The following is a 14,692-nucleotide window of genomic DNA, read 5'->3' as shown; positions in this document are numbered from 1 at the left end:
TATAAACATATAAACGTATAAACATACTGTATAAACATATAAACGTATAAACATACTGTATGACATATAAACGTATAAACATACTGTATAAACATATAAACGTATAAACATACTATATAAACGTATAAACGTATAAACATACTGTATAAACATATAAACGTAGAAACATACTGTATAAACATATAAACATACTGTAAAAACATATAAACGTATAAACATACTATATAAATATATAAACGTATAAACATACTGTATAAACATATAAACGTATAAACATACTGTATAAACATATAAACATAAACATACTGTATAAACATATAAACATATAAATGTATAAACATACTGTATAAACATATAAAAACATAAACATACTGTATAAACTTATAAACATATAAACATACTGTATAAACATATAAACATATAAATGTATAAACATACTGTATAAACATATAAAAATATAAACATACTGTATAAACATATAAACGTATAAATATCTAAAAATATAAACATACTGTATAAACATATAAACGTATAAACACATTGTATAAACATATAAACGTATAAACATACTGTATAAACATATAAACGTATAAACATACTGTATAAATGTGTAAACCTATAAACATACTGTATAAACATAAACATATAAACATACTGTATAAACGTATAAACACATAAACGTATAAACATACTGTATAATCATAAACGTATAAACATACTGTATAAATGTATAAACGTATAAACATACTGTATAAATGTATAAATGTATAAACATATAAACGTTTAAACATACTGTATCAACAAATAAAAGTATAAACATACTGTATAAATGTATAAACGTATAAACATATAAACATACTGTATACATGTATAAACGTATAAACATACTATATGAACATATAAACATACTGTATAAACATATAAACATACTGTATAAATGTATAAACGTATAAACATATAAACGTATAAACATATAAACATACTGTATGAATGTATAAACGTAAAAGAACATACTGCATAAATGTATAAACATACTGTATAAATGTATAAACGTATAAACATATAAACATAATGTATAAATGTATAAACATATAAACGTTTAAACGTACTGTATAAACATATAAACATACTGTATAAATGTATAAACGTATAAACATACTATATGAACATATAAACATACTTTATAAACATATAAACATACTGTATAAATGTATAAACGTATAAACATACTATATGAACATATAAACATACTGTATAAATGTATAAACCTATAAACATATAAACGTATAAACATATAAACATACTGTATAAATGTATAAACATATAAACATACTGTATAAATGTATAAACGTATAAACATACTATATGAACATATAAACATACTGTATAAACATATAAACATACTTTATAAATGTATAAATGTATAAACATACTATATGAACATATAAACATACTGTATAAATGTATAAACATATAAACATACTGTATAAATGTATAAACGTATAAACATACTATATGAACATATAAACATACTGTATAAATGTATAAACCTATAAACATATAAATGTATAAACATATAAACATACTGTATAAATGTATAAACATATAAACATACTGTATAAATGTATAAACACATAAACGTATAAACATACTGTATAAATCGTATGTGGAAGTTTAATATCATAAACACTGTGACACTGACCTCAGATCAGATACTGTGTGTTTGTATCACCTGTGTGTTTGTATCACCTGTGTGCTCCATGTCATTCATTGGGGTTGAGCCTGACCAAGCCCCGCCTACCAGACGCCCACTGGCAAACTCGGTGTCTGTACCAGGCTAGGTACTCTTTTCCGCAATGTGCCGTTACATACAAACCCCTCCACCACGTTAAGGTGGCGACTCTTAGAGGGGTGTCTGAGGCGCCCCCTGTTAGAGGTGTTGTGGGCATGTCAAGCAGGTGTGAGGCCCCGGGGCCCCTGAGCTCACCAGCCAATAAGAGTAGTTTCATTCACCGACAGGCTTCACTGTGCCGACACTGACTCAACATGCTGAGTCGGCGGAAAAAAGGCCAACTAGTGCCAACGGGGCGGGGCACCACCAGCAGATCGTCAGAGCCTGAAGGCGTCACTCCCAGCAGAACTGCTCTTACTGGTTCCTCTCTGGGTGTTACTGGACAGGAAGTTACTGTGAGCTCATGTGTCTGATGTGATGTCACTGAACCTGTCTGCTATTGGCCGCCTGTTGTGATGTCATCACGTCAGACTAACCTCATGTTTCACAAAACAAGAATCTGAAAGAGGCCATGACGATGGTGTGTGTGTGTGTGTGTGTGAGAGAGATAAAGTGTGAACAGTGACTCAGCAGTTTGTTGTGTCGTACACACTGTCTGATATCTGATTGGACAGACAGCTGCTGGTTGAAGGTGATAACAGCTCTCTCACACACACACACACACACACACTCACACAGAGTTAATGAGGTCAAAGTTCAGCTCTCTGTGACTTCCTGTTGTGGGTCGGCGTCCCTCTGAAAAGTCACAACATGACGAAGAAACAAATTTATATGATTAATATTTTCATTTTGCTTGTTTATGTTAATATTTTATTGTATTTCTTTTTTTTAAACTTTATTTTATTTGACTTTATTAATCTGTTTTTATTTAACTTCGTGTTTTATTTTATTTTTATATTTAGTTTTTATTTTACTGTGTTGAATTTCTTTAATTTTGTTTGTGTTAAATTATAATTTCATGATGATGTTTAATGACATCATTGACCTTTAGAAACTAAAAACAAACATCAGAATCTCCAGCAGCTGAACTGAGTCATAAACAAACAAACAAACAAACAAACAACAGTGTGTGTGTGTGTGTGTGTGTGTGTGTGTGTGTGTGTGCTGCTGATTTCCCATGATGCTCAGCAGTAATGTGAGACGTTTGAGTGTTACCTTGTCAGCAGATCTTCAGCTGTGTGTCTCAGGGTTCTGTGCCCTTCGTGTTGACTCAGGTGTTTCATGTATTCATCAGTTCAGGTTCAACAAACTAATCAATGTGTTCACTGATCCTCAGACTCATCGTCTGACCAAGTCGGAGCGTCAGAGGTTCACTGAGGAGGTGGAGATGTTGAAGGCTCTGCAGCATCCCAACATCGTCCGATTCTTCGACTCCTGGAAGTGCACGCTGGGGGGACACAAATGCACCATCCTGGTGACGGAGCTCATGACGTCCGGGACGCTGAAGACGTGAGTCCGCCATCAAAGACACAACTGGCGCCATAAGAGTCCATTTTATCCCACAACATTTCAGTCCATGAACGTCTCACAACATTTTAGACCCTGAACACCACACAACATTTTAGTCCCTGAACGCCCCATGTCCTCATCAGTCCCTGGAGGTCACCTGACCTGAGCAGGTGTGTATTTCCTCTGTGACCCCTTCAGGTACCTGCGCAGGTTCCGTGAGATGAAGCTGAAGCTGCTGCAGCGTTGGAGCTTCCAGATCCTGAAGGGACTGCAGTTCCTGCACTCACGTTGCCCCCCCATCCTGCACCGAGACCTCAAGTGTGACAACGTCTTCATCACCGGACCCACCGCCTCCGTCAAGATTGGAGACCTGGGCCTCGCCACGCTCAAGAAGGCCTCGTTCGCCAAGAGCGTCATCGGTAAGAACACAGCGTGTACAGAGAGCCGGCAGGGTCAAACATGTTCCAGTTTTAACACAGTTAGTAAAGCAGCTGTTGTGATGCATTCAGGGACCCCAGAGTTCATGGCTCCAGAGATGTACGAGGAGAAGTATGACGAGGCCGTGGACATTTACGCCTTCGGTATGTGCATCCTGGAGATGGCGACATCCGAGTATCCGTACTCCGAGTGTCAGAACGCCGCCCAGATCTACCGCAAAGTCACCAACGTAAGGCTCCGCCCACTGAGTGCTGTCTACTTCCTGTGTTTGGTCAGATGACTGACTTTCTGTCTGTCCGTCTCTCAGGGAATCAAACCCGACAGTTTCTTCAAAGTCAAAGTTCCCGAGCTGAAGGAGATCATTGAAGGCTGCATTCGGACCAACAGCAGCGAGAGGTAACGGACCAATCGCAGCGCAGCATTCACCCCTGTCTCACCTGCAGCTCAGGTGTCTGATGGAAACTCTCTGATTGGACAGCTGTGGTGGACCCACTGATGATGCAGGATGACATCACCAAACTGTCCAATCAATGAGTTCATGTAAAGTTGTCACAAACTAAAAGACGACTGCAGCTCAGGTGTGACAGCGACCGATCAGCTGATCAGCGTGAAACAGCTCCACCTGCTGGACGCTCTGAAGCACTGCAGTGACACAACATGAACTCTAGTAACTGTCTCCATGGAAACAGTCAGTCATCAGATGATTCTGATCAGTAATTAGATCAAGTTATTGATTAGTTGTCCCGATAGTGAGTGTTGATGTCACTCAGCTGTTAGCTTTAGCAACATTAGCTCAGACTTTAGTTTTTACACTCTGTGGGTTTAAATTCAATAAACAGGAAACAAACAACGCAGCTTTTGTGTTTGTGAGTTATCAAAGAAATAAAATGTCTTTTTGTTTTTCCTGATCCAAATGAGAGACACAATAACTGAAACATTTTACAGATTTATTTTGTGTCCCCAGTATGTCTGTAACCCTGGCGTCAGGCCGGTGGACTCTGGTTTAGGTAGGTAGGTACTTTATTAATCCCGAAGGAAATTGCATTTTCAGCTGCTCATACCTAAACATAAAAACACAAATCATACACACAGTGCATAAAGACAGAATAAAGTGCAAGAATAAATAGTAATAAAAATAGGATAAAAAAAAAGCATGACAGTGAGATGTGCAAATATGCAAATGTGCAAATCCCCCCCACAACTCATCTCCCTCCCCTCTCCAGTGTTGTGTTGAACAGTCTAATGGCTCTGGGCAGGAAGGACCTCTGCAGCCTGTCTGTGGAGCAGTTCAGTAGGAAGGACCTCTGCAGCCTGTCTGTGGAGCAGTTCAGTGAGAGCAGCCTCCCACTGAATGAGCTCGTCTGCCCCATCGCCAGTTTATGCAGTGGGCGGCAGCTATTGTCAATGATGGAGAGCAGTTTGGAAATAGTTCTCCTGTCTGCCACCAACACCACAGACTCCTGCTCTGCACCGATGACAGAGGTGGCCTTCTTGATGAGTTTGTCCAGCCTCTGTGTGTCCTTCTGTTTGATGCTGTCTCCCCAACACACCACCCCATAGAAGAGGGTGCTGAATACCACAGACTGGTAGAACATCTGCAGCATTCTCCTGCAGACATTAAAGGACGCCAGTCTCCTCAGGAAATACAGCCTGCTCTGCACTTTCTTGTGGACATGATCAGTGTTAACTGATGAGTCCTGAGCGTCAAACTGACCAGTCCAGTTTGACGCTCAGTTCCAGTTTCTGATCGTCTTTGTGTCTCCTTTGTTTCCTGCGACAGGTTCACAGTTCAGGACCTGCTGGATCTGCGATTCTTCCAGGAGGAGCTCGGTGTCCGCGTGGAGCTGGCGGAGGAAGACGACGGCTTGAAGTCGGGGGTGACGCTGTGGCTCAGGATGGACCACAACAAGAAGCTCCACGGGAAATACAAAGACAACAATGCCATCGAGTTCCTGTTCGAGCTCTACAAAGATGTCCCGGAGGAGGTCGCTCAGGAGATGGTACCTGCAGTGCCGCCCTGATGACATCACCTGGCAGGCGGACAGATGAAGGTTGTCTCACCTGTGTCTCTGTGTGTCCGTCCCTCAGGTGGTGCTGGGGTTCCTGTGTGAGGCCGACTATATGGTGGTCGCAAAGGCAATAAGACATTGCGTCACGGCCATCAAGCGTCAGCGGGAGAAACGGCGCCGCCTGCTGGAGGAAGCTCAGAAGAAGGAAGGTGTCATGGAGGAGGAGTCTGACCCCGCCCCCCAGCCACCTGAACCGCCCAATCAGAGACCAGCAGCCGCCACGAGCTCGTCCACTGCCGGGAGGGCGGCCAATCAGGTAAAGGTGTTTCCATAGAAACAGGGCAGGACGGTGACGCAGAGTTTAATCTGACAGGCAAACAGCCGCACGTATTAGGTATGTCCTGAAGGTGGCGCTGGAGCAAAGATCATGGCGTCATTAAAGAGATGAGAGAGCAGGACGGAGGTCGTTATCTGAGGTTATATTTTATAAATGTATTTATGACGTTTTGGTCTCTCGTCCACACAAACAGATTTTTAAAAACGTTGTCTGAGGTGCAGAAGCTTCAAAACTCCCGTCGCTGTTCATTTGTTCATTTAAAACAGAGACGATGACATCATCTACAATTTGAGGGCGGAGCTGTAGAGGAGCTGGGAGGTACCAGGGTTGGATCTGACTCAGCAGACAGCCTGTCACTCAAAGAGGCCCCGCCCCCTTAATGATGTGACTTTAAAACTCAATAAGATGTAAACAGCTGAGTTGTATAAAAATGATCTCCAGAGACCAGACAGGCTGCAAACATGTTGATTTCTACATGTGAACATGGACGTGGACATTAGAGGAACTGCAGGTTCTGGATTCATGTTTCAGCCTCAAACGTTCTCGCTCAGATGCGACCGTCCTCCGCCGCGCTGGTTAAAGTTGGTACAGAGTAGGAACACGAGTCGACGGACTTTATCGAGGAGAACTCAGATTACAACAGATGAACTAACTCTGTTTAAACTCACAGCAGGACTCTTCAGCACCCACCCCCGCCTGGATACAAGCCCCGCCCTCTGCAACAGTGACATCATCAAGTAGCAGCCCAGTGGATTCTGGGATCGGCAGCATCTCCAGCAGGACGGAGGGGGACGGAGACGAGGAGATGGCCAGAAACACCTCGCACTCCTCCGCTACATGTCAGGATATTATCATGATTAATATATTATTTATATGTAATTAACTCTGTTAATATTTGTTATTTATATGATTTATTATTTTATTTTATTCCAGTAATCAGTTGTGTGTTCCTGACTCTTTCCCTGGCAGCCGACTGTGACATGGAGACCTCTCTCAGCTCCTCAGGCGTCCTGCAGAAAGGTGAAGCCACGCCCCCTCCGGTCACTCACTACTCCCCCCTCCCTTCAGTCCCCGCCCCAGCTCTGGGAACACCTCGCCATGTGACCCGGACTCCATCCAAAGCTCCGCCCCTCCCTGTGCTGCGTTTCCCCAAGGTGAGCAGGCACTTCCTGTGAGACAGAGGAAGTAGCAGTGAGCTAGTTAGTCCCGACTGAAGTCTGCTGCTGAATTCAGCTTCATGTTTCACTCAGAACAGTTTATAATAAATCACAAGTTACACAAACGTGTAAACTGCGTGGTTAACGCAGACGAGCAGAGGATCAGCTGGAAACATCACATTTATTCACTTTACATGGAGCTACAGTTAATATTGAGTTATGTCTTAGTGTCAGAAATCATCTTTAGAAGGAGCAGATGTTTCCTTCAGCTGCTCGGGACATGTTAAAGTTCACGATATTTTAACGGAGCAAGGCGAGCTAATTGTTAGCATGCTAACTGTTAGCATGCTAACTGTTAGCGTTGCTTTGAGATGGCGGTCAGAGATGGCAGAGATTTGATCACATGATCCTGTTTGAGCTTTAACAGGTGGTGTGTTCCACCTTTTATTTCCCTCTTGGAAAGAAGAATAGAGTACTGTAATCAACTGTAAACAACTGTAAACAACTGTTAACAACTGTAAACAAACTGATGCCATTGGAAATTGCCGGTTTTGGTTCAACGCCAGAAGTCATACACATAATTTGCGCAAGGCATCATGGGAGCAGGAATAAGGTGGACAGAAACTATAAATGTCACTCAGTGCTTCTGCTCTTGTCCTGTTATGATCTGTAAACACAGACGTCACTTTTAAAATCATCTCAACACAAACACGTGTTTTCTCTGTTGTGAATATCAATAATCTGATTTATAGTTATTGATAACATGAATGTGATCAGCATCAGAAGTGTTTCAGGTTCAGGTGTTTTATGTTTGAAGCTGCAGTCAGTGATGAAGTTCTGTCGCCCCCTGCAGGAGCACACGAGGTACTGACACGAGAGCTCTGTGAGACGTCTCACTGAGCGTCTCTATGAGTCATCATCATGAGCATCATGAATCTCACTGTTTGTGTTTGTCTCCAGAGCATCGCTGTGTCCAAGGCTGCTGAGAGACAGTCGTCTGGATCAGTCAGCGGCTTCACCTCACCTGTCGACAGGTAACACAAACACACCTTCATTTTTAGACCTCAGAGGATGTTTATTAACCTGAATCTACGGAGCTACTGCACACATGCCCACTTTATTAAAATGTCCTCTGTCTCAAGGTGGGTCCTCCTAAACAGTGAGTCCTCACAGAGACAGTACACGATGTGTTCACTGAACCAGGAACCAGTTTTGCTCGTGTTCACATTTAAATGTCTCACCGTCTTCTGTCTCTTCACTTCCTGTCGTGTAGCTGTGCCTCCGATGTGACCTCAGGTCTGAGTGACTGCAATGAAGGCCAATCAGACAAAAGTAACCAGGAAGCCGCCAGACGAGCGGCTACAAAGCAATTCAGGCGGAGATCGAGGGGACGTCTGAGAATCACAGGGGTGATGTCATCATTAGATTACAGATGTGTATCATGTAAATAATATATAACACACGGTGTGATGCGTTCAGGTGGAAAACTAGGGCACGTCGAAGGATCACAGGGATGATGTCATCATTAGATTCATGTATATATAACATGCTGTGTGTAACACTGTGGTGCGTTCAGGTGTCAGACAAAGTGGACCGGGTGGTGGAGTGTCAGCTGGAGACTCACGACAGTAAGATGGTGACGTTCAAGTTTGACCTGGACGGAGACAATCCAGAGGACATCGCCTCTGTGATGGTGAGCGCTAACAGCCAATAGGATCTGTGAACAGATCGACAGTCCGTCTGTGTGTAAACGTGTCATCAGTGAATATCAGACGACCTTCACAAATACAAAAAAACATTTGGAAACTCACAAAAGTATTTTGCAGATATAACACAGAGCTGCAAACACACACACGTTACACAAATAAAATATCTGTGAATACATTTAATTATTTTACAGCTAAATTAATGAAACAAAGGAGAAACTAACTGATCACAGATCATCATGTTGGATCAGCGTCAGTGTGATGCAGCTGTGTGTCGTTTCCTGTCTGAACTCAGCTACACAGAGACTTCATCACGCCTTTGGAACGAGAAGGATTCATCCTCCGCATGTATGACATCATCAACAAGGTGGAGTCTATGATGCACCAACAGCAGCCAGCTGACAGCGACAGGTTATCTCACCTGAACGCCTCCACACTGCCCAGCTCTGCTGTAAGTGTGTGTGTGTGTGTGTGTGTGTGTGTGTGTGTGTGAACACGAAATCATCCCAGTTTGTTCAACACGACATCTTCAGCTGTCTTTTGTCCTGAGAAATAAAACACAGAGACAGAAGAGGCTTTTCAGATAAGATTTAAATTATAAATTATTTTTGTTTGACTGGTTTGTGTTTGTTTGTTTTTCTTTAGCCAAACCTGCCGGCGCAGGGCCTCACCAGAAATCTGTCCTCGTCTTCACTTCCTGGTAAGAAAATGAACCAAAACACAAGCTAGTTAAGGTTGAAGGTAAAGAAGGTAAACAAAGTTCAGTTCATGATCAGATACAAAAACAATTTCACATATATCTTTCATAAAACTCTGATTCAGAGCTAAGTAGACAGATTTCAGCTGTAACTGAATTTTGATTCAGATTCAACAGGATCCGATATTTGTACCTGTTCGTGAGTTAACGTGAATTATTTTTAGTGTCTAAATTAAAAAGGAAACATGAAGAATGCAAAACTCCACATATGTTTTATGACACGTCATCGAAACTTTTTGGATAAGGACAAATTATTCTCCAAAATGCTGCTGAGAGTTGATCAGCTGAGCTCCTGAGTCACCGTCACCTCTCTGAGTTTAGTATTTTCACTAAGACTCATAATAACTTCACCTGGGAGGAGTGTGGCGCTCTGGGAGTAGCATTAGCTGCTAACACCATTGACTGTTGTTTTCTGATACATCATGAGGTCTTTACACATGTAAGACATGTTGTCCGATCAGACATTGCAGATGCTGACCCCTCCCCCTTGAAGGGCGGAGACTTTTACATTGACCCTGAGGCCACGCCGTCTGTCAGACCCCTGAGGTCACAGTCTTTCCACACCTCATCAGGTACGTGAACACTTAATCTTTTCCGTCACAACAGCCGCACATCGTCTACTTTTTAACTTTATACAGTCATTTTAAAAAATGTTAGGTTGCAATTTTTTATAAATTGCAACCTAACACCACTGAGGTAAATCCTCTTGTTCTCCATCTTCAGTAATTTCTGGGGTCCCTCAGGGAAACGTCCTGGGGCCCCTGTTGTTTCCAATAAACCTTATAGAAAGTTAAAATAGCACTTTAACATAAAAACCCATTATTGATCATCTTACCCCCCTGTCTCTCCAGCTTCCTCCCATCAGCCCCTCCCCTACCCCCACCATTACCCCCACCCAGAGTCCNGGCTATGAGTGTGGCCCAGTCCTTCATGCCCCCACCAGGGACCCCCAACCAGGGCTTTCACCCCCAGCCCCTGACTCCCCCCATGTCTCCATCCCTGGGCCCTAAGCTCCATCCTCCAAGCAACGCCTCCTTCTCTGCTCCTTTCCCCCTCCAGATGGCCTACAGCACCACCACCTCTCAGACAGGCTCCGCCCCCAACAGCCAGCAGGTGGCACTGCTCAACCATATTTCTAACACACCTCAAGGACAGGTGAGCTTCTGTTAAAGCATGACACAGGCTTACCTGTGTACTCATGGTGTGTTCATGAGCTCCTCATGAAAAGTCCGAGTCCTCTCCTGCTCTGCAGGAACGAGATAAATGTCCTGGTTACAGGAACCTGGTTTCTGTAGTCGGGGTAGGGTTAAAGACACAGTTCATTCATTCATTCATTCATTCATTCATTCATTTCAGCCTCTCAGTACTGTTCAGCCAAAGGTCGGCTCAGCTCCGCCCCTGCATGGTGAGTCCCTGCTGACATCACAAAGTGACATCGCACCAGCAGGAACAGACTCACTGATCGTTTATCTGGTTCACAGGTTCAGAGACTGTTTCTGCTCCCAGTCTTGTCCAGGTGTCCTCCAGCGTCTCATCGTCCCCCAGTCTGTCACCCATACAGGAGGGTAAGACGTACTCGTCTGTCAGTGATTCAGTTTGTTCTTTATTTAAAAGCAGACTCACACAGTGGATGAACGTCTCAATGCTGAACAGGAAACAGTTAAAGTGTTTCCTGTGGCGCCCCCCTCAGGACAGACTGATGTTCTTCTGTTTCTCTGTTTCAGTCAAGACACCTTCACTCTTCACCGTCGGTCGTTTCCAGGTGACGGCCTCTAAAGACATCCCTGCCATCCGTAATCAGGAGCCCCGCCCCCTAAACCAGGCCACACCGACGGCCCACTCCCCGCCTCCCTCCAGGGCGAACACATCAGAGAGCTCAGAGAGCAGCACATCGGAGGAGAGCGAATCACAGAGCAGCATCGGCACAGTGATCGTCTCCTCACCTGGTCATTTTCATGGTTACCATGACAACCTTGGAGGACAGGACGAAGAGGAGGACAAGAAGAGGTGGGGCAGTCGGAGGCAGAGCCTCAGCCTGTGTGAGGGATCTGCCAGCAGCCTCAGCCAGTTGTGGAGCCGCTCGGCACCCCACGTCAGCTCCGATGAATCAGAGAGTGAGAATGAGGAAATGTGGGAGGAGCTGCAGAAGCTCCGTGAAAGGTGATGAAAACAGAATTTATCGTCTCACACATGAAAACAGACGAAATGAAACACTAATCTCATGTTTCAAACCGCAGACACCTGGTGGAGGTGCAGAACCTGCAGGCCAATCAGAAGGCAGAGATCGAGCAGCTGTACCTGAGGATGGGTAAAGTCCCACCCCCTGGTATCGTTCCCCCGGCCGCCATGTTGAACCCCCGCCAACGCCGCCTCTCCAAGACCAGCAACTACCCTCCTTCTCGCAAAAGCAGCCTGCAGAGGCTGGATGTGCTGCCCCCTGCAGGTGTGGAGGAACCGCTGCAGCCTGACACAGAGAAACAATACTGACGTCAGAAACGATGACGATATGAGAAAATAACTTGTGTTTGTTGTTCAGGCATCATGAGGAAGAGCTCGATCAGCGGCAGCAGCAGCGGATCTCAGGAGAGAGCAGGGAGAGGCGTGACCTTTGCCCCCGAAACACAGCTGCACCGTGAGCTCATAATGTCGACATTATACATCAAGACTCTTATCTGTTTAATGGAAGATTATTTTAGCTTTAGCCTCAGTCTGTTAGCATGACATCATGACCTGGGACCTGTTAGCTTTAGCCTCGGTCTGTTAGCATGACATCATGACCTGGGACCTGTTAGCTTTAGCCTCAGTCTGTTAGCATGACATCATGACCTGGGACCTGTTGGCTTTGACCTCAGTCTGTTAGCATGACATCATGACCTGGGACCTGTTGGCTTTGACCTCAGTCTGTTAGCATGACATCACGACCTGGGACCTGTTAGCTTTAGCTTCAGTCTGTTAGCTTTAGCTTCAGTCTGTTAGCATGACATCACGACCTGAGACCTGTTAGCTTTAGCCTCAGTCTGTTAGCATGACATCACGACCTGGGACCTGTTAGCTTTAGCTTCAGTCTGTTAGCATGACATCACGACCTGGGACCTGTTAGCTTTAGCTTCAGTCTGTTAGCGCCATAACCCTGATTAACCTGGTGATTAACCTTTGACCTTTCCCTTCCAGTGAGAGACGAGCTGTCGACTGACTGAGGACATGAAGATGAGGACTGCTGATGAAGAGGAGGAGAGAGGAAGATGATGTCACAGATTAAACTCTGACATTTTGTAATATTTAGACTTTAGATTTGTTCCGTCTGTTTTTGTTTTATAATTTAATTTTAACTGGAACAAACTTTTTCAGCACTTTAGGAAACAAACTGAGCCTTAATGAGTCTCGTGTGAGAGCAGCTTCTTATTGTTCTCTAACAAGCTGCTGCAGATTGAACACGTCAGAAATGATCTTTTTACTCAGAAAGTATTTTAAAGACGAGGAGACAACAATCAGCTGCACTTTGACAGTTTCTTCTCCACATATCGATTATTTAAAGTCACTTTATGTATTATTTATTATCAGTATGAAACACTGAGTAATAACAGAGTGTGATGTCATCATAGGCAGATATAAATATATTTTAAATGTTTATTAATGTTCAGTGTTTGTTGAAACTGTTTCTGTGAAGAAACATTTTATAACAGCTGTGTTTGAATTATCATTAATGTTCATTCATTCTCTGTCTGGATGTTTCCTGCAATCACTGTGTGCCTTATTTAAAGAATAATTATTGTAAAATAAGAGTGTGACGCTTTGAAACAGGAAGTGTTTCATGTTCAGTTTATGAAGTTTGAATTGTTCACAAATTGTTCAGCCTGATATTTAAAATCTTTTTGCAGTAAAGTTTTGTGACTTTAAAACAGACCAACAGTCTTTTGTTAATGAAGCCGTGTTAATGTCTAAATACTACAGTACCCATGAGCCTCAGCTGCTGCAGCCACAGAGAAAACTCCTTCAGAGGAGCGATGCAGAATCATCAACATGCAGTTGTTGACAACACCGGTCACCATGGTTACTGAATTCACCCCCACTGAGCTGATTTAAGCTGCAGACTGTTTCCACTTTTCTTAGCAGCGTTGTTTTTATCTTCAACGCAACAGGAGCTCTTTGATTGGATAGTTACTGCCCAAATGCACACTGGGAGTTGTAGTTAGCAGTTAGTGAAAAACTTTTATGTCCTCAAAATTTTTGTACTTTTAACTTTATAATCGTAGAACCAGATATTTTCGATCACAGCTGCTGATTATCTGAACGATGACTGAATCCAGAGAGTCTCCTGACAAAGTGTCGGCTGATGAGCGTCAATAAAGTTAGCGTTGATGAAATATTTGACGAAACTGTCAAGATACTATGAGACAAGTACATGAGACAGTCTGTCCTCCTTCCCTCTCACCGTTATGGTCGTTGTCCTCGTCCTCCTCCTCAGTCTGTTAGCAAGCTGTAACATGAGGAAGTTGGTCCAGCTGGTGGGCGGGGCTTGTTACTCCTGTTTACCTGAATCCAAAATGGCGACCGGGTCACAAAATCTGAGGAGAGAAAAAATCCCAGTGTCTGAATCCTGATTCATGATTGACAGTCTGACCTCAGGTCACAGAACCTGACTTACAGCTGCTTTACGCTGCAAACACACCTGCGCCGCCACATCGCAGCACGTCATATGACACCTGTCAGGTGCTGTTCCTAGCACACACCTGATGCGTCACGCTGCAGCTCGTCAACAGACGACCACACAAAGTTATTACTTCTTATACTGACAGACGTGTACTTCACCTCTGTGTTAGCTTCAAATCATGTGGACAGCTGCTAATTAGAGTTGATTTCTCACCTGTAGAGCCGATTAACAGAGCTGTGACCTAACAGGAAGTGTCTTTGTGGACATTGTCTTTATAATGACGGGTCTGTGGGTCGTTTAGCTCAAGATATTTCTCAGCCTCAACAGCGAGTCAATCAATCAATCAATCAATCAATTTTATTTATAATCAATCAATTTTATTTATAAAGCCCAATA

General features: G+C 43.4%; 1 protein-coding gene across 1 annotated transcript; it reads left to right on the top strand.

Moving 5' to 3' along the window:
* The first annotated feature begins 2,897 nt into the window (after positions 1 to 2,897).
* Positions 2,898 to 13,544, top strand: LOC126387958 (serine/threonine-protein kinase WNK4-like). Its single transcript, XM_050040776.1, is given in 22 exon segments — positions 2,898 to 3,241; positions 3,440 to 3,660; positions 3,751 to 3,908; positions 3,987 to 4,075; positions 5,460 to 5,679; positions 5,768 to 6,004; positions 6,696 to 6,864; positions 6,959 to 7,179; positions 8,143 to 8,216; positions 8,456 to 8,591; positions 8,759 to 8,875; positions 9,184 to 9,339; positions 9,534 to 9,588; positions 10,107 to 10,217; positions 10,497 to 10,549; positions 10,552 to 10,800; positions 11,002 to 11,050; positions 11,127 to 11,210; positions 11,370 to 11,805; positions 11,883 to 12,088; positions 12,182 to 12,277; positions 12,817 to 13,544. Coding segments are annotated over 22 exon segments (3,492 nt in total). The 5' UTR covers positions 2,898 to 2,912; the 3' UTR covers positions 12,843 to 13,544.
* The last annotated feature ends 1,148 nt before the right edge of the window (positions 13,545 to 14,692 follow it).

This window comes from Epinephelus moara, chromosome 3 (genome assembly GCF_006386435.1).
Source record: "Epinephelus moara isolate mb chromosome 3, YSFRI_EMoa_1.0, whole genome shotgun sequence".
Lineage (NCBI taxonomy): Eukaryota > Metazoa > Chordata > Actinopteri > Perciformes > Serranidae > Epinephelus > Epinephelus moara.
Note: the sequence above shows the minus strand (reverse complement) of the source record. Positions and strands in the feature narration are given on the sequence as shown.